Source organism: Schistocerca piceifrons, chromosome 2 (assembly GCF_021461385.2).
Source record: "Schistocerca piceifrons isolate TAMUIC-IGC-003096 chromosome 2, iqSchPice1.1, whole genome shotgun sequence".
Classification (NCBI taxonomy): Eukaryota; Metazoa; Arthropoda; class Insecta; order Orthoptera; family Acrididae; genus Schistocerca; species Schistocerca piceifrons.
The window spans coordinates 1,104,111,334-1,104,132,402 of record NC_060139.1 but is presented as its reverse complement, the minus strand read 5'-3'; the positions used below and the strand labels follow the sequence as shown (position 1 = coordinate 1,104,132,402).

At 47.0% G+C, this 21,069-nt stretch overlaps 1 protein-coding gene across 3 annotated transcripts in view; it reads left to right on the top strand.

The window, feature by feature from the left end:
* LOC124774980 overlaps positions 1-21,069 on the top strand; it is a 186,252-nt gene that overhangs the window by 114,346 nt on the left and 50,837 nt on the right. For 2 of the 3 annotated variants that reach the window (XM_047249721.1, XM_047249722.1), the window contains exon 6: positions 20,187-20,423. The exons of the other annotated variant lie outside the window; for it this stretch is intronic. In XM_047249721.1, coding sequence (XP_047105677.1) covers positions 20,187-20,423 — 237 coding nt within the window. The remainder of the gene's footprint in view (positions 1-20,186; positions 20,424-21,069) is intronic. 3 annotated transcript variants of the gene reach the window in all.

Sequence of the window (21,069 nt, the reverse complement as noted above, 5' to 3'; positions counted from 1 at the left end):
CGTCTAACCTGCAGCACTTCACTGTCCGCCACCCCCACTACACTATCCCTACCCCTCCCAGCCCCAGCCTCCTCCTTACCCCCACACAGTCATCACTCTCATCATGCTCTGGTTCTACTGCTCGCAGTGTGGTTTCAGTTGCGTGGGTCTGCTGTCGTGTGTGTGTGTGTGTGTGTGTGTGTGTTTTTCACGAAGGCCTTAATGGCCAAAAGCTTTAATTGTGAGAGTCTTTTTGTTGTGCCTGTCTGTGACTCAGCATCTCTGCTATATGGTGAGTAGCAGCTTTCCTTCTCATAATACCAGTATATCATAAGTTGTTTAAGCAGTGAGGTATTTATTTGTCAGGGCTGAGAAGAATAAGTAGGGAGGATATTTCCTCATTTCTGAACATAACTGCAGGTAGTCAACACCTGGCAGAGGATCAGATTTATTTCTGTGTGTAACAAATAGGATGCTCTTTGTAGCTAGGTAATGGGAGTAGCTGGGGTTTTACATCAAAGACTCTGTATTTGGAAAGAAAAAACTGATGGTGTGGTGTGATTTAGGGTTATGGTTGAATGGTGGAAAATTTTGCGTGAGGAACAGATAGTAGCTCTCTAAGTGTGGGCTTACTCATTGTAAATATGGTCAAAAGAGTTTGTAGAGTCATCAGAGCAGCAGGACATTCTACTTCAGAGTACTACCTTCTTAGTTACTTGATCACTGTTTTGTTTATTATTCACTCATCTTTATTAATAGTACATCATCCATGTAACTAATATGGACCACATTTTGTTAAATAAGAGTTTTGAAATGAGTTCTTCAGAGTGTGTATGCAGTCTTCTCATTTCATAAGCCCCAGATCACACAAGTGTCAAACGAATATTTGACCCAGGACTCTGTGTCCATCTACGCAGCATTTCGTACTTGGAATCAAAGTGATACAAAATTTCCACCTCGGTGCTGGATAAGCAAGCATACATAATGGATATGTACAGGTATAAAAGTTACTTCAAAAGAAAGGAGAGATGTTCGTTGGAATAACCAATGATACCAAAACATCATCTCGGATGTAGTTCTATGATAATGTTCGTGAAGCTGACAAAAGATAGTGAAAATTTCTTAATTACTTCCATATAAACTTTCAACTTTATATATGTTTTTATCAACTGGACTACAGGATTAATGATTTAATCAGTGGCAAAGGCCCAATATGAGTGCAGCTATTCCTCCAGTAGAAACATTGTTTAGCCGCAATTTTTTTTGTGTGTTCACTATAGCTGATTTAAACTATGAATCATAGGGTATCTCATTTGAGAAGTCAAAGTTTGTCTAGTTGTGCCAAAATAACAAACTGCATATTCCAAATGGCATAATTGTACCATGAATGTAAAAACCAATTTATTGGAAATGAAGCATTTTTTTCTACTACAAAATGTTATGCAGCTGTACCGTAGTTCCTAATCAAAAGCCCACAATCGATTATCATCATACCTTTGCCAGAAGATCTGTTGAATGCATGTTCAGCATTCCTTTCAGCCACATGGAGAATTTTCCACAGAATGTTAAATGTCAAGAAGGATTTAGCTGTTAACAATGAAATATGGGATTTCATTTTAGTCCTTCAGTGATAAAAGCTTACCCTGTTTCATTCTGTAGCTTTTCTTATTTTTGCTCAAGTCATATACAGCAAGCACACATTTTTCGTTTTTGTTCTGTCTTTATAAACATCCCACATCCCTGAATATTTTTTCAGTTCACTAATAATCAGTTCAATATCAAAAAACTCTAAATCCATGCTGCCACACTCATTACTTGGGCAGCGGATGCCGCCACACTGCTGAGCTGCCAAAACAAATCCTAGTGGAGGACGCAAGTAGTCTTTAGTAATACCTTGTCCTGGCAGGACAGCTGTGACGACACCACAGAATTTGTTGCACGTATTAACTCATCTACTAGGCACAGTGTACTATTAGAATGCTGGGAAAATGATGGCATGTCCCTACCTCCATTTGTTACTCATATAAATGAGGACTTGTGATCTATTGCTATTGCTGTATAACTACTTAAAATTATCCCTATCTAGTACTACAAAAGAAAATATCATGACGGATTGTGGCGTCCCGGCACAGGTCACGGATACCAATATAGAGTTGGTGGAGCCTGCGTGGCGCAATCGGGACGCTGACGACAATTATGGGTTTGCGGTTCCCTTTAACTAGTCTTTATTATGGAGGTGAGAGGGAGTAGAATCTCCTGGACTGTCTAAGGACGTGTAGGAGGTGTAGATACCTTAGACAATACTTCCAATAGGTAGCGGGTACAATGGGGGAATTGGCTGCACTGAAAAAACAGCAAGGTGAGATTTCTCCTTTAACGTAATTTATTAAACTAATATCACAAAGAACATGTGAGGTGTCAGACCCTTCCCCTTATTCTGTACACTTCTATAGATTCAGCCAGAATCTCCACTTTACTCTTCGTTTAAATAAAGGACCCTGATCTTATCCACAGGAGACAAGCACCAGCCAGTGGCTTGTTCCTTCTATTATTGAAACTAGCTGTAGAGGCTACTTGAGGCAGAGACAAACTGTCCCTGTTCAAAACTATTCCACGGTAAAACTTCTACTTAACTGACAGTTGTAGTTGATTCCACAAGAGCATCACCGTCTTCTTGTAGTTGCAGTTACTATAAACTCTTCACTAGCGGATGCTACCTTCTCGATGCTACCGGGCCTTGGGGGCTGCTTGTGCCCTCTTCGACTTCTGCGACGACTCTGCTTCGTGCTGCTCGTGGATGCCCTTAAATACCCATTGTGAAGGTCTGCCCTGCTCGGACGCAGCCCTCGCATCCGCTTTCTCTAACTTATTTTTCGGTCTTCTCGGACATTTCGTCGCTGTGGACCTACATTGGTTTCGATATGTTGGGCCGAGTCCCGGATGGAAAGTTCCTTCTCACCCTCCAAGGTCCGAGAGACGCGCTGTTCGTATCCTCAACGTGTTTACTAGCTCAGGCTATTTGTACTGTGTGACACTTTCCCTTCCGTGTCTGCGGTACTGCGCGGCGTCCGCGTAAGAAATACTGGCTGAACCTTTACATTATGAGTAGCTATGTCATTTTGTTAATTAAATCCTCTGGGGACCTGACAGGATATTGGTAGAGGAAATGGGAAAACAATAAAAAATGAAGAGATCTGTTGTTATAATTATAAACAAGCAGAAGAGGTGAAAATTACCATTACTTTTTAAGTAATCTAAGCTCAGTGGCTACCATGACTTCTGAAATAATGTAAGCTCAGTGGCTATACACTCCCTTCTGGATGTGTCTGAGAAAATTGCAGCTATCACTTTCAGGTAGTAAAATTCTTCATTTACTGTGATGTCATCAAAATATTGTCATGTCCTTCTAGCTTCCATGGCGCACAGTCCAATTCGGAGCGAGAACAGCAGTGCAAGGGGCCATGTAATTGACCTACAGGCAAGTGTCAGCATGCAGAAAGACTGTGTGTGTCGCCCTGTCTTGCAGATACATTGCATAAATGTAAACTTGGGCTCATGCACAAAAGAAACAAACATTCTGCGAAGTCTGCAGGTCGAAATCAACTACTTAACTGACATGAAAACACTTTCTGAGGTTTCAACCATCGTTTGTCAAATAGAGAAAGACATGGTAGCAACACATCACTTTCTCGAAGGTGATTTGTTATAGAGGAGACGCTGAGTTGGAGACAGTCGCAACAAAAGACTGCGGGTCAGCAACTCAGTGTCTCCTCTATTATTTTCATAATATTGTCATTATTCCATCCTGGGTTTTCCATTGATAGATTTTGCCCCTAAGGGATCTGAGATTGATACCCCAGAATTTACCCTCAAAGATTCAGCCATGAGGACAGAATTTGGTGGTTGTTCATGTCCAATTATTTTTGGAACTCAACAGAGTAATCTACCTATGTGTGTAGTCTAGAAGACATACAATTTACTAGTACTTTTAGGATCCCTTGGTAATAAAGGAGGCCTATCGAGGTTGTCAGACTGTGGGGAAAAAGTACAGTAAGGGCCAAAATAATTAATGAATGTTATGCGGGCAAATCGACACGGAGACTGTTTCCAAAAGCTGTAACACAGTACTTAAAGGAATGAATAACCACTTTAGAAGTTGTTCATTTTGATCTCATAGGAGATATTAGCGTTCAAAATTATGGAGGTGACATATATTTTGAGTATGATGGATGATGCAAGCATATATGTACTTGTATGGTTTTTAAAAAAATAAGGCTGAAGTATTTGGAGAATTCAAAAAGTGGAAGATTCAAACAGAAAAACAAACATGTAAATACATAAAGCGACTCTGCATTGAAGAAACAATGACTTATAAGCCACAGAAATTGGTGAAGCTAAACATTTCTATAGAACTTTAATGGTCGCAGTTGCAACGAAGCAATTTACCAAAGATTTCTTGGGTTGATTGTTGTATGCTGTGGTGTACATAGGAAGTGGTGTTGCAAATAGCTACAACAATGAAAAAATGTCATGAATTGTGACAGGTGAAAGCCATGTGCGCAACATTTACACTTGATAGGATGTTTACGTATCCAAACAGTGTCATTGTTCTAAATTATCCACAAGGACAGAAAAAGGTATTCTTATGGGATACTGTATACGTCTGTGGATACGGAATCTGGATGCCAGAAACGAAACAGGTTGTGGAATTTAGGGACTGTATATTCATAGAATTTTTGAATGGCAAAGGCTCAGCTGAAAACAGAGACAAGTAAAAATTTATTGAACTCTACAATGAAAGAGCATTACCATTGCCAAGAATAGAAAATGAAAGAAAAAGTAAGAGAGAAGATTCTAACACTGAAGAGGGATTTGATTGTTTCACAGATGAAAATTAAGTTAATCAGTAACTCATGGAACATTCTCAAACTTCGCAAAATTGATGCAGGCCAAGAAAAATAATAGAAGGAAAAAATGAGTTTAAGCAAATGTCATCCAATGATCCTTCCTTCCGAAGGGGAGGCTTATATACTCAAGAAGCACAAACAAATGTTGAGAAGGAGGAACAGTGACGAACCATTATCTTATTATGAAACAGTTCTTTCTTATGAAAGAGTGGAATGAATATTTGCAATCAATGAAGAAATTAACTCTTTGAAGAATAATGATGTTTGGAAAGTGATTGAACTACCATCTGCTGTAATTCCAGTCAAGAAAAGATTGGTATTTAAAAAGAAGACAGTTGGTGAAGGAGCAAATTTTTAAAGCTCATTTAGATGCAAAGAGAGTTAGTCAAGTGAAAGGTGCAGAGTATAATGCAATCGGTGCTTGCGTTTCAAATTTTAAAACAATTATTCTACCTCATGGAGGTATGTTCCATCTTTGTATCTAATGAAGGACAGTTTATTTTTTGCCGTATGAGTTTTGCTTCTTTTATTTGTGAAGCATCTTCAGTGTGCTGCAGCACATGTTTCTTTTTATATATGTAGTAGTTACAAATATGGTACTATGTTACATTTCTCATGTTTTTTGGATTAGAAACCACTTTTACAGCACAAATAGCTTCAGTTTAAAATATTGTATGATGTTATGATTTCCAATGTTGCTACTCCATGTGTGTAGTCTGTGAGATATGTTCATTCAGTCCCCATATGAAAGACAATTAATTTCTGGTTTGTTTCACACACATTTATTACAAAACTTCACATGCATTTTTCATTGTGTGTTCAACATGTATGGGTTTACAGTGTGTAGTGTTGCCGTTTATCTTTCATGCTTTGTATGTGTGGTTTGATATTTTTTTCATTTTGTGTGTGTGTGTGTGTGTGTGTGTGTGTGTGTGTGTGTGTGTGTGTTATTATCTTAGTGCTCAATATGATCAGTGAGTTACTGTTTATGTTGATTTGCTCAGTGATTACTTTCTTTTTTTGGCGAGGGCTCTTAGTATATGAAAGTTTTCTTGTAATGTCAGAAGTTTGTTCTTGTAATTTTTCACTCTTATAATTTTCATATCCAGTTCCATGTTCGATGGTTGAGGTCCACATTTTATAAGGCATTCAGCAAAGGTAGAATGGGTTCTGACATCACAGGAAAACTTTCATATACAAAGAGACCTTGCAATAAAAATAAAGTAATTAGATGACCAAATCAATATAAGCAGTAACTCACTGATTACGTTCGCCACTGAGACAATAACAAACAGAAATGTGAAACATAGCCAGGATAAATAATCAATGAATCTCCCTCCAACCCCGCTCTCTCCCTCCAACCCCTCTCTCCCCCTCCGACACCCGCTCTCTCCCCCCTCCGACACCCGCTCTCTCCCCCCTCCGACACCCGCTCTCTGCCCCCCTCCGACGCCCCCTCTCTCCCCCCCCTCCGACGCCCCGCTCTCTCCCCCCCTCCGACGCCCGCTCTCTCCCCCCCTCCGACGCCCGCTCTCTCCCCCCCTCCGACGCCCGCTCTCTCCCCCCCTCCGACGCCCGCTCTCTCCCCCCCCTCCGACGCCCGCTCTCTCCCCCCCTCCGACGCCCGCTCTCTCCCCCCCTCCGACGCCCGCTCTCTCCCCCCCTCCGACGCCCGCTCTCTCCCCCCCTCCGACGCCCGCTCTCTCCCCCCCCTCCGAAGCCCGCTCTCTCCCCCCCTCCGAAGCCCGCTCTCTCCCCCCCTCCGAAGCCCGCTCTCTCCCCCCCTCCGACGCCCGCTCTCTCCCCCCCCTCCGACGCCCGCTCTCTCCCCCCCTCCGACGCCCGCTCTCTCCCCCCCTCCGACGCCCGCTCTCTCCCCCCCTCCGACGCCCGCTCTCTCCCCCCCTCCGACGCCCGCTCTCTCCCCCCCTCCGACGCCCGCTCTCTCCCCCCCTCCGACGCCCGCTCTCTCCCCCCCTCCGACGCCCGCTCTCTCCCCCCCCTCCGGCGCCCGCTCTCTCCCCCCCCTCCGGCGCCCGCTCTCTCCCCCCCTCCGGCGCCCGCTCTCTCCCCCCCTCCGGCGCCCGCTCTCTCCCCCCCTCCGGCGCCCGCTCTCTCCCCCCCTCCGGCGCCCGCTCTCTCCCCCCCTCCGGCGCCCGCTCTCTCCCCCCCCTCCGGCGCCCGCTCTCTCCCCCCCTCCGGCGCCCGCTCTCTCCCCCCCTCCGGCGCCCGCTCTCTCCCCCCCTCCGGCGCCCGCTCTCTCCCCCCCCTCCGGCGCCCGCTCTCTCCCCCCCCTCCGGCGCCCGCTCTCTCCCCCCCTCCGGCGCCCGCTCTCTCCCCCCCTCCGGCGCCCGCTCTCTCCCCCCCTCCGGCGCCCGCTCTCTCCCCCCCTCCGGCGCCCGCTCTCTCCCCCCCCTCCGGCGCCCGCTCTCTCCCCCCCTCCGGCGCCCGCTCTCTCCCCCCCTCCGGCGCCCGCTCTCTCCCCCCCCTCCGGCGCCCGCTCTCTCCCCCCCTCCGGCGCCCGCTCTCTCCCCCCCTCCGGCGCCCGCTCTCTCCCCCCCTCCGGCGCCCGCTCTCTCCCCCCCTCCGGCGCCCGCTCTCTCCCCCCCTCCGGCGCCCGCTCTCTCCCCCCCTCCGGCGCCCGCTCTCTCCCCCCCTCCGGCGCCCGCTCTCTCCCCCCCTCCGGCGCCCGCTCTCTCCCCCCCCTCCGGCGCCCGCTCTCTCCCCCCCTCCGGCGCCCGCTCTCTCCCCCCCTCCGGCGCCCGCTCTCTCCCCCCCTCCGGCGCCCGCTCTCTCCCCCCCTCCGGCGCCCGCTCTCTCCCCCCCTCCGGCGCCCGCTCTCTCCCCCCCTCCGGCGCCCGCTCTCTCCCCCCCTCCGGCGCCCGCTCTCTCCCCCCCTCCGGCGCCCGCTCTCTCCCCCCCTCCGGCGCCCGCTCTCTCCCCCCCTCCGGCGCCCGCTCTCTCCCCCCCTCCGGCGCCCGCTCTCTCCCCCCCCTCCGGCGCCCGCTCTCTCCCCCCCTCCGGCGCCCGCTCTCTCCCCCCCTCCGGCGCCCGCTCTCTCCCCCCCTCCGGCGCCCGCTCTCTCCCCCCCTCCGGCGCCCGCTCTCTCCCCCCCCTCCGGCGCCCGCTCTCTCCCCCCCTCCGGCGCCCGCTCTCTCCCCCCCCTCCGGCGCCCGCTCTCTCCCCCCCTCCGGCGCCCGCTCTCTCCCCCCCTCCGGCGCCCGCTCTCTCCCCCCCTCCGGCGCCCGCTCTCTCCCCCCCCCCCTCCGGCGCCCGCTCTCTCCCCCCCCCCTCCGGCGCCCGCTCTCTCTCCCCCCCCCTCCGGCGCCCGCTCTCTCTCCCCCCCCCCTCCGGCGCCCGCTCTCTCTCCCCCCCCCCTCCGGCGCCCGCTCTCTCTCCCCCCCCCCTCCGGCGCCCGCTCTCTCTCCCCCCCCCTCCGGCGCCCGCTCTCTCTCCCCCCCCCCCTCCGGCGCCCGCTCTCTCTCCCCCCCCCCCTCCGGCGCCCGCTCTCTCTCCCCCCCCCCTCCGACGCCCGCTCTCTCTCCCCCCCCCCCTCCGACGCCCGCTCTCTCTCTCCCCCCCCCCCTCCGACGCCCGCTCTCTCTCTCCCCCCCCCCCTCCGACGCCCGCTCTCTCTCTCCCCCCCCCCCTCCGACGCCCGCTCTCTCTCTCCCCCCCCCTCCGACGCCCGCTCTCTCTCTCCCCCCCCCCTCCGACGCCCGCTCTCTCTCTCCCCCCCCCCCTCCGACGCCGCTCTCTCTCCCCCCCGTCCGACGCCCGCTCTCTCTCCCCCCCCTCCCCCCCTCCGACGCCCGCTCTCTCTCCCCCCCCCTCCCCCCCTCCGACGCCCGCTCTCTCTCCCCCCCCCCCTCCCCCCCTCCGACGCCCGCTCTCTCTCCCCCCCCCCTCCCCCCCTCCGACGACCGCCCTCTCCCCCCCCTCCGACGCCCGCCCTCTCCCCCCCCCTCCGACGCCCGCCCGCTCTCTCCCCCCCTCCGACCCCCGCTCTCTCTCTCCCGCTCTCTCTCCCCCTCCGACCCCCGCTCTCTCTCTCCCGCTCTCTCTCCCTGCCTCCCTCCCTTCACACCACTCCCCCCCACTCTCTTGCCCCACATCCCCACTCCGCTCCCCCGCCTGCTCTCACTCCCCCACCCACTCCCCCCCCCCCCCCCGCTCTCTCCGCTGCGTTCTCTTTTCCCCCACTCCCCCCCCCCCCCCCCCCACACACACACACACACACACACACACACACACACACACACACACATACACAGGGCCGCAGCATTTGTAGCACTAGTTCCCTTTCTGTGCTGCAAGCTTTTACTTCTTCTAATCTTTTCTCCCCTCTATCCATTGGATGGTCTATCTGGTGCAGATTCCGCTTAGACCTGGTACATGATTTAGGATCCTAGTTCTCCATTTCACTTCCAGCGCTTTGTACACCTTTCCGTTAATGGTCTACATTGTTGCCTTTGATCGGCGATCACTTTTCCAAATTTTCTGATGTGCGGATCGTGCGGGCAAGGTTGCCCAATGTGACATATGTTCTACCTCAACACCTTTCCATTAAAGGAGCAAACAGAAAACCCAACATGATAGCCATCCCGTTGTGAGGGGCAGGGGGGAGGGAGATTGTCAAGTACCTGCACAGTAGTAGTCCCCAGACAACGCAGGGATAGTACTGTTGATGCCTCAGCTGAAACCTCCCATGTATGCCAAGGAGTATGTTCCCATTGCGATAGGGACACTGCGTCAGAGAAATCTCTCCTGAATACTTGTTTCTACAAGGATACACGGGGATTCTTTATTGGCCACAAACTCTTTATTCTTTGTAGAGACTATAGAGGACAAGTTTGGGGATGTTGTAGCCTTCTCCAAACTGAAGAGTGGGTCAGTTTTGATTAAAACAGCATCCCCTGCCCAGTGATGGGTATTGCTTGCTTTGTGAATAGCTGGGTAACAATTGCTTGCCTGTGACAAGCTGGGTAACATTCCAGTGACTATTACTCTCCATTACAGTCTAAAGATGATTCAAGGCATCATTTTCCATCGTGGTCCCCCTCTGCAATGCCAACTTGGAGCACCGTGGCATACACCTTTTCCTTCGTGTCCATAGTGGGTCAAAGGGCAGTAGGGTTGCTACATCTTTGAGGGTGATTTGTTGCCTGAAAAGATAAAGGTGATGGTATAGTGACCGGATGTGAAACTGTATGCACTCACCACCATCCTGACCCGCAGCCCTCTCTTCCCTTACACCATCCATGTGGTGCTTCAAATGAAATTCAGGCACATGTCTTCGTGTTGTGACAACAGTGCAGTCTGTAGGGATTGTGGACGACGGTTGTATACAAATGTGTTCCTCACCCTTTTCTGTGTCAACTGGGGAGAGCACTATTCTCTCTGCTTACCAGGCTGCACTGTACAGTGAGAGGGAAAAAATACAGGAATGTAAGAGTCTGGTCAGGCTGACATATCAAGAGGCCAAGGAAAAGTATGAGCATCTACATCCTGCGTGCTTGACATCATCGTGTGCTATAGCTATGACAATGTCACCCTCTGTACCAATGCTACTCACCCCAATTATGTATCCTCGAGCCACTCGACCATGCCTAACTCACTGATTGTTGGATGCTCTTCTCCTCCTCCTCCTCCTCCTCCTCCTCCTCCTCGTGCTGCTTCCCCTGAGTCACTTTGGGTTTGGGAGCAGCAGTTTCCCGCCTGCCAGGGACACCAAACCCCATACCCCAGCCAGAGAAGTATCACTGTTCTCCAGGCTTCCGTGCCAATAAAAGGTCGCTCGGGACACTCACTTCCGAGGTTTACACCGATCTGTAACCGGATACCAGCCAGTGGTTGAAGGAGCCACAGGTTGCTGGTCATAGGGCTTCTTGATCTCCCTCAGTTCCTGAGACTAATTCAGGAAAGCCCTTCCAGTCATTCGAAACATGTAAGGAGGAGAAAGATAAAGAGAAGTCTTATAAGAGGTGGAAAATTCCGGCGGCCTATGATCTGCTTCTGTGGTCGGGGTAGTGATCTCAGTGGCTCCTGAGGTTCCAGATCACACCACACAACATTTCTCAGATTTTGTAAGTATTAATATCATAACATCTCAACTGGTGACAGCAGGTGATGCTGAGATTCTCCAGTGGAATTGTAGCGGATTTTACACCGACTGGCTGAGTTAAAACATTTCTTAATCTCCTCCCCCGCTTTCTGCATTGTCTTTCAGGAAACTCAGTTTCCAGCAATGTGAACCGATGCCCTTTGTGGCTAGAATTGTGCCGATTATTTTAGGGTGGAGTGCCTCGGAACAATTTGTCTTCTGCATTGGTTTCTCAGATCCTGTCACTTTTTCTAATCTTGGGCAACTTCAGTGGCCATAACTCTTTGTGTGGTGAAACCACGATCACTGACTGTGGTAAAGACATTGAAAACTTACTGGCAGATCTCGACCTATGTCTCCCCAGTACTGGTGCCTCGACACGCTTCGCTGCTGAAGTGTTTCAGGTTGGCTTGAGCTGCATGGTGGTTTGTTATATTTCACTTCGTGCACAAAACACTTAAATAAGTTGCCACCTGAGCACTCCTTTTATATGCAATGCATGTTGCTTACAGAATAGTGACTCACTGTTACGTATTATTAATGAGGGTCCAGGTAGTCTTGTGTCCTGAATCTGTGTGCCTTCTTCCTCCAACTTGGCTCAGACTTCACCTCCTTACAGGCTGCAAAGAAATCTGCTAAAAATTAACTTCTCGTTCTCATTCACTCCACCACATAAATAAGAAGTGAGATTCAATTCACCTTCTTAGGTTGTTATCTTTAAAATTACATCTCAATACATAGTTAATGAGGACAGCTACCAACTCGTATTCTGCCACTCTGTACTGCATACATGACAGATCTGATATTCAACTTGGTAATTAACAGTAACAATACATTTATTGTCTTTGATATTTTGCTTTCCTAGATTTCATGGAGCTCTTTCTTCCTCACCACTCGCTGCTTGGAATTGCTATCTCCACTTCAGCAGGTCTGACTGCTACCCACTTCAGTTTGGTCACTGGATCATTAGCTCCAGTGTCAACACTTAAGATTTAAAACACCTTCCCACCTCCCTGACATACGTTATTAAGGTCATGACACCTCTCATTCAGGGAATGGGATGTACCACTACAGTGCGGCACATGGAACTTACTCGGCCATTGATCTTTCTATTTGCAGCCCACGTGTTTTCCCCTGTGGACCTATCCAGATGGGCACTCCACAGTGCTGACTGGTATGCTTTCACCTCTGCTGTCGTTCGTGGAGGCACTGACACGACTTTCCAGAGTGCAACAGCGGCCACTCCATTAGCAGCTGACTTAGCGATCCTCTATTCTTCAGCTCCCCTCACCCATGGTGGATCTTGGAAATCGCTGAGGCCATTAGGAAACACAGATGGACTTCGCAATGCCACAGCTGCATTCATTGATGGAGCCTCTCATTGCGTGTAAATGAATTCGTGCCAGGGTGTGACACTTAATAAAACAACGGATGCAAGACTGCAGGGAATTGTACTGTTCAACCATTTGGCCATGTACACCTGCTTCCAGGTCTGGGCAAAGATCAGATGTCTCTATGGATCAGTCCTCTGCAGCTGTACTTGGTATTTTGTTGAATGGTGCAGCTTTCACTGACCCAGACAACATAGCTGAACATTTTGCTCTGCATAATGCTCAAGCTTCTGCCTTTTGTGTTCTTAAATAGCAGGTGGAGCGATTGCACTTACCTTTCACTATGCACCACCTGGAGCCCAATGTGCATGGTAATTCTTCAGTGCTGTAGCCCTTTCCCCTGATGCAGCCACACACCCAGACTGCATCCATAACAAATGCTCAAACATCTATCAGTGGACTGCAGCGTTCATCTTATTACCATCTTCAATCGTCTCTGGAGCGAGTGTGAGTTGCCTTCTCTGGCAAGAAACTATCATCGTCCAGGTAGTTAAATGGATAAGCGTCCTCTAGTGATGGAAAGCTATCTCCCAATTACTCTCACCATTATTCTGTGTAAGTTTCTCGAATGCATAGTGTGCGACCGGCTGTGTTGGCTCCTTGAATTTTGGGGCCCTCTGTCTCCGTCCAGTAGGCAATTTCTCCAAGGCGATTCCACTGCTGATAATTTGGTTGCCTGGAGTCTGCCATCTGGATAGCTTTTGACTGACATTAATACCATATTCCTGTCTTCTTTGACCTACAAAGGGTTTGTGGCATCACATTTTCATTACCTTATATTAGTAGGGTCTCTGGGTCCCCACTTCCGATGTTTGTGTAGAGCTTCTTGTTATACCGTACTTTTTGGGTTCGTGTTGGTGCTTTCCACAGTACCTCCCATATCAAAGAGAATGGGATCCCGCAGAGCTCTGTATTAAGTGTACCTCTTTTTTTTTTTTTTTTGCCATCAACAGTCCAACAGCAGCTGTAGCTGTGGGGTCTCCAGTATCACCCTTCTTGTACACCTACGATTTTTGCTTTTGCTACTGTTCCTCTAGTGTGGGTGCTGCTCAATGCCGACTGCAGAGCACCATTCAGAATGTGCAGTCAAGGTCCCTCATACACGGCTCTGTATTCGATTACCAAGACTCGTGTCGTGCTGTTGTGCTCTTCATCCACAACCAGAAATTTACCTTAACGACCAGTTACTCAGTGTGGTGGAGACTCATCGCACTGGCCTTCGATGCCTAACTGACACGCCTTCCACAACTTCGCTACCTTAAGCAAAGGTGCTGGCTACACCTTAATACACAATACATGTCACTGCCTGAGTAACACCAGCTAGGATGCAGACTCCACAGCTTTGCAAAGCCCATTCTGTCCTGTCTCGATAATGAGTGTCTGGCATGTGGTTCGGCATCACCCTCAGCATTGCAGTCACTGCACACGATACACAACGGTGATGTCTGATTTGCAAGAGGAGCCTTTCAAACTAGACCTGTGAACATCCTCCTCGTGGAGGCTGGGGTCCCCCCCACTAAGGATCAGGTGCCAATAACAGCTACTCAATTATGCTTCACACGTTTGCATCTCCCTTAAGCATCCAAACTATAGTATCCTTTTTCCTAGTAGGGAGATCCAGCTCCCACAACAGAGATGGAGAATTAGGGTCACAATTGCAGTTCGACTACAGTGTGTGTGTTCTGGACTCCAACTTCCCTGACTGTCGCCTCTTGTCAGAGAGCAATTGCTTATGCCCCCATGGCATGTACCCCAGCCTCATATCTGTCTTGATTTATCCTTTGGACCAAAAGATTTAGTTAACCCCGTGGAGTTTCGCCACCTGTTCCTGGCCCTTCATGATGGATTTCCAGATTCCGAATGTGTGTGTGTGTGTGTGTGTGTGTGTGTGTGTGTGTGTGTGTGTGCGTGTGGAGACTTAACTGTAAAACCATGAGTAGGGAATTATATGTGGCAGACTTGTTAGTTTGATGTGGTCTAAGTTACCGTTTACTGTTCTTCCTCAAATATGTTTTGTTCTCGTGCCATGCGCGAACTTATTCTTCTCGACTTTCACTCCAGGCAGGGTGATGCTGTAGGAGTATGTCTCACTATTTCCAGCTACTGCATGACAAACACCTCTTCAATGAGATTCTGCCGTATTCCTTCAACTATTTACATTAATTGTGAAGACAGATCCAATTATCAATAACTCATAACTTCAAATACATTATTCGGTATGTCTGATCACACTGACCTCAACTTACAATCTAAGATTTACAGTCTTCATTTGTCTTGAGCATTTATGCCATAATATGTCTGTTTTCTCCAGGGTGTTCATGACACATTGAACAGGCATCGCAAAGGCATAAATGTCCATGTCTAGCTAGTGCTTCTCCACTCACCACGCCATGCTTTGCCTCTGCTGTGTTACATCACTGCATGGTATATTTGTCATACTGCGTAAATGTTTCTGAAAGACACAACCAAATTTCACCATCATGAGTGTCTTAAGTGGAACATATGTCATTCTCACGAATAACCTATTATACAGTGCAGGTTCATCCACTGAGACGAAAGAGGTCATGTAAAACTCCTTGAATGCTGTCTTTACAATTAAATGTCACATATTTGATATCATATTACAGCTTGTTACCCATTTCATTTTTCCTTAGTAAATATATATAAACATATAGAATATTTCCTTCAAATGTTCATGCACGATTATTTATTTAGGACAGAATATGTCTCTAGTAAGTGACCGTACCAAGGCGTTCCTGTTAGATTGTTACACACTCAGAGGCAGCACAGTTGTGATTCTAGCTTACAAGGTTTGTATAAAAAGTAATGAGACTGAGCCTGTGAATCAAAATTTGTTGTAGGTATTGATACAACCACTTAGTACTCTTGAATATATGACCCTTGAGAGTCAACAACCTGCTGCATGCGAGATTTCCACTGTTCAAACGCTGCCTTGAACACTTGAATCCGGGATGGCCTTCAAAGCCCTCGTCGTGGCGGCTTGGACCTCCTCCAGGGTCCCATGACTGCGTCCTTTCAGGGAAGTTTTTAGTTTGTCAAACCAAAAAAAGTCTGGCGGGTCCACAACTGAACTGTAGGGGGTCTGGGGAATTGTTGGGATCCCTTTCTTGGCCAGGTAGCTGGCCACCATGAAGCACGTGTGACTCGTTGGTTCCAGGGTAAATTTGTTTGTGCCAAACTAGTAAGGATACCCCTTTTGATAAAGTCACCAATTGTCACTCAACATGCCTTTTCCAACTTAATAATTGAGTTCATCCTTTTCTACGGGCAGATACAGTATTTACTCGAATCTAAGCTGCACTCGAATCTAAGCCGCACCTGAAAAATGAGACTCGAAATAAAGAGAAAAAAAAATTCCCCGAATCTAAACCGCAACTGAAACTTGAGACTCGAAATTCAAGGGGAGAGAAAAGTTTTAGGCCGCACTTCCAAATCGAAACAAAGTTGGCCCATTGTAATATGAGACACAATTTAGGTCGAATGAATGACGATACAGCTACAGTAGTTTTGTTCGAGTCGTAAGCTTAGCAGTTAAGCTTTACCAGGTAGCCATTGCTATGCGTCAGGCGCTCCGTCCGTATTTATACGGGTACCCTTCCTTTTTTACGTGCTTCGTCTGGTTTGAATCGATTGCTTATTTTGCTTTGATCTGATAAGTGCCGTTTTCTTTGTTATAGGTGTTTACGTCATTCTAAGCTGAAAATGCAATACTTTACTGTGTCATGCATTGTTTGTCGCATTCGGATAGTGCGTGTTTACAGCCTGTCGCCGCTCGCGGAATGGCTTGCTTTTGTGCGCGCTACCGCCGCTTACAATTAAAAAAAAAAGAGAGAGAGGAATCGTCTCATTAGTGAAACAATGGCAAGAGACTGCTATTTGTTGTTACTTACACTGCTGCTTTCTGTGATAATGATCAAAAAGAACCAAATAATAGACTGAGTATGATATAACATGTTCTAATTGAGTGTTAGGCGAAAATTTTTCTCCATTTGAAAATCTTTGCGGCCACTTATTTAGTACATCAAATTCTGCACAGAAATTAGAGTCATCTTAGATTTAAAAATCTAGTCAGTTGCCGTGCTTCGTTTCTGACTGTATCACTATTAGGCATAAGAATAATACGAATATAAACATGACACGATACGTATATTCTTCAGCGTTTGCTGTTGTCTCACTCTATTTTCGTAGTTTATTAGGCAGACAGGATTTAAATGAGATAGCAGCAAACACAAAAGAATATATGACAAAATGTTTATATTCGTATTATTCTTATGGTGAAGAGAATACTGCATGTGATTCACATTTCATCAGGTTCCTATTAGCAACCATCTCTTCTCACCGGGTAGGAAAAAATTCAGAATGTAGAGTTGGCCATATTGACAAACATCCCAGTCAGTCTTGCCAGTCGGATTTTTGTAGTACATTGAAATTCTGCTACATTCGAAGATGAACAATACGGAATTTGTATTTACTTCATTGGGTAATGTATGAAAATGCAGTGGTCGAAACTCGGGACGGAGAAAAAAAGCTCGTCTTCCACCCTTTTTTTTTTTTATTTATTTAGTGACGCAGAGGTTTTGGCGCCAGCATTTACCTTTGTGCCTACACAGCATGCCTGTGTAGCGCTACATATATTCGAAGGCAGAAGTTAGTTGTGGCGGCACCTACCAACATTTTTCAGAACTTCCGCTTCCTTTGCTCTCAATTCTAAGCCGCAGGCGGTTTTTTGGATTACAAAAACCGGAAAAAAAGTGCGGCTTAGATTCGAGTAAATACGGTAGTGTACAACCATTTGTTCTTTCAGATGAAAGAGTCCCCAGACTCCTCTACAGCAAATATGGTACAGGCCATGACTTTCTTGAGTGCATCTCGCCTTATGTGTAGGACAGCCTCCCTATAGGTCTGCCTACCCATTTCAACTCTCTCAGTTCAAAAAGCAGAGTACACTTCACTGTATAAAATCATAAAATCTGTGTGCACAGTACCTTAATTTGACTTCTCACATCCTGACGGGAAGGTGTTTTTTTACTTCTGGCACTGTACACACCCCCCCCCCCCCCCCCCCCCCCCACACACACACACCTGTGTTAGCTTAGATAACATTATTCCCATGTTCATATCTTTTTCTCTAGATCATTTATGTTTGTATTTAATATTATCCAAGCTAACACATACGGCTCAATGACATTAAAAATTACACATGGCATACCAAGTAAGGACTGAAATTGCTATTTTCATCCTTAGAAGAAGCAGCGGGTTTTATATTAATGACAAAACCTGCTAGGGAAGTTGAGATAACTCTATTTTCTTTTCTGCATTATTTTCTGATCCTGATTGAGCACTGTTATTTCCCACTGCAGAATGATGAACAGGTCTTCAAGGATAATCTACTGTAATCTTTCAACTGCTTACATCAATTGTGAAGACAGATCCAATTACCAATAACTCATAACGTCAAATACATCATTCAATATGTCTGACCACATAGAACTCAGCTTTAGATCTAAGATTTACAGGGTCCATTTGTTTACTCTAGGGCATTCGTGACACCTTCAAGGGGTGTCACAATAGCATAAATGTCCACGTCTAGCAAGTGCTATTGCACTCACCATGCCACACTTTGCCCCTGCTGTGTTACATCGCTCCATATGCACCATCTACGCAGGTCTCAGATCGGGGCACGCACAATATGTTTTTCACGCTACATAAAATGTTTATAAAAGACACAACCAAACAAATAACCCATGTTACACATCAGGCTCAGAAGTCAATGAATTAACCAGTTTTACACACACACACACACACACACACACACACACACACACACACACAAAGGTCTAGTGAACCACACTCCCTGCTGAATGGATACAATGTCTTTACTGCTGAATTGGTGGCCATAAAATGAGCCATTAGCCAAGCTAATCCTTGCACTATCAAGATGCTTCTGATCTGCAATGACTACCTGACTAGACTACCGTCTACAGACCATGGTTACCCTCGTCACCCACTAATCGTGACTATCCAGGATCTTCTTCCAGACCTCCAAGCTGGACGGCCGATCGTCTTTGGACCTCCGGACATGTCAGGTTCTCAGGGGATGAACATGCCGACCTCTTGGCAAAATTGGCTACCATAGTGCCAATTTTGGAAATCGGGATCCCAAAACTTTACCTTCAGTCGACTCTACACCGTCAGTTGTTGGAGGCTTGGAACTGGGAATGGTACCCCACGACTTCCCAAGAAAAAGCTGAGGAGGATGTTAAAGGAGGTCACAACCACATGGCAGTCTTTCCCCTCAAACTTCTCACAGGGACATGAGGGCACACCTTATTGTCGAAGTGGCACCTGCCTAATGGTGGCCCACTTCCTACTAGACTGCTTTGCTGCAAACTCGAAACCTTCCTGATGCACTACCTCTGGTGCTAGTGGATAACACCACAGCAGCTGACCTGGTTTTATGAGGTGGGGCACTTTGGCCTCATTGACCACCCAATGTTTTGGAGGGGCACTGCTTGCACGCTCTGGCACAGAGGTCTCCAGCCGGCCCTTGCTCTGTGGTCTGGCCTGGCCTGGCCTCTACTCTTCCCACATTTTATTCTCCTTATTCTTTTATAGTTGCGATTTTTTAAAGTTTTGTTTTGTCCTTTATAAAATTTTATCATCTTCTCTGTGCTGGTCATTTTCTTGGGGTAACAGATGGTGAGATAGTGCCGGTGGGCTGCAGAGTCTCCAGGTGCATTCTGAGCAGAGCGGTTTGCCCACCTGACCTCCTCCTCACTCCAGTCCTACTTCTCCTTGGTTTTACCTCTGTCTTACTGTACGTCAGTTACAATCGGGCTTCCCAGTATTTGCCTTTTGTATCCTTCCTCTGGGAATAATTCCTGGTTTGGTACATATAGGATGAAGGGCTGATAACCTCAGTTTGGTACCTTTAACTCCAACCAACCTACCTACAGCTCCGTCCATCACAGGGCAGTCAGACTAGGTTTTGGTTATATTTAGATCATTTTCTGTAATTGTTTTGTTTACTTGTCATCTGCAGTGCTGAAATGTTAATGTATTGAACATAAGGTAAGACTCTGTTTCTGGACACACAAAGTTATACTGTTCTGCCCTGGTAATCTTCTAACAGTCATCGATCACTCTAATGTGCATTTCTGTTAATTCACTCCACCCTAGACACTTATTCATAATGAATCCTATTAAGTGTCTTTGAAATTGAGATCAGAGGGATGGAGGGGCAGGGCGTCTCATCTCATTTTTATTTTCCACTACTTTAAATGTGAATCAGAAAACTTCTAGTGAAGCTCTGGTAAAGTTACATCCTGTTTAGAAAAATATCATTTGCAAAAGTTTCATATTTAGGTTTGAGCCCCAGCCTGGCTTACAGTTTTGACACACTAAGTTTTCTATGCAGTATATACTTTGTTAAAGAATGAATATAGTTCACCTCAGAAATGCAAGTACCTTGCTGTTTTTCTTTTGTGCCAGCTTTTCTTTTGGGCTTGCACAATTTAAAGACTACGAAAGTACTTTCTGTACCGGTATATCTTCATTTGCCCTAACTTTTTCTCTTAATGGATGAAAGTGAAAACCTGCTACAAAAACTATTTTGTGGCATAGTGGTGCATCAGAATCACTTTTTGTGATGATTTTGTTAGTCTTGACAATGTTCTTAACTTAGTTGTGAAGAACCCAATTGCTAACTGAAATTTCCCTATAACAATAAGTGAAACCTTACCTCTCTCAGTCCTAAATTTATTGTAATTTCCTCAAATTCTGTAGGTTTGTTGCGATTGCAAACCCATCCGTGAGTACTGGCGACTGTTTGACGTCACCGAGAGGACAGCTAGGTTCAGCCACCGCACAATGCGTCGCTGCTACGCCTGCTGCAGGCCATTAGTAGACACTATTGTCCACTTTGGTGAAACTGGAAAACTGAAATGGCCAATAAATTGGTCTGGCGCATGTCAGGCTGCTGAAAAAGCTGATGTCATCTTGTGCATGGGATCAAGTCTGAAGGTAAAAATTTTGACATGGGACTTAGAACACTGTATTACTTGGGTTTCCTCCAGTATGCATCTTAAAGTAGTTACCATTCACTAAGTATTATAAAAAGGATACATTGCTACTCACCATAGGGAGGAAATGTAGAGTCACAACAAAAAGACTCCTAAGTGTGTGAATTTTTAGCCAAAAAGCCTTCCGCTAAAGTAGTTAACACACACATCCACACAAGCACAGCTAATGCACACGAGTTGCTTGCAGTCCGGCTTCACTGACCAGAGACAGTGGTCATGTCCTCCATATGGTGAGTAGCAATCTGTACTCACCATAAATTGTTATTATTCCTTCCTGGATTTTCCATTGTTTGATTTTATCAGTTACTCATTTATTGATGTTTCTTTTTATTCTCATTTCATCTGTTGTTTGTTTTGTCAAAGTATGACATTATATTCTATATGGACACAGTAATGTATGACTCATATTTCACCCAATACCAAGATTGGTTAATTTTTTTAATTCAATAAACTATTAATTTGTGTGATGTCGTTTAATCAGATTGCAGGCTGAAATGAAATGTATGTGAATATTTTGTTTAGATGGTAGGTACCGTACAAGCTTACTTCTCAAGTTGACACAGTATATTTATGCATTCATCAATATC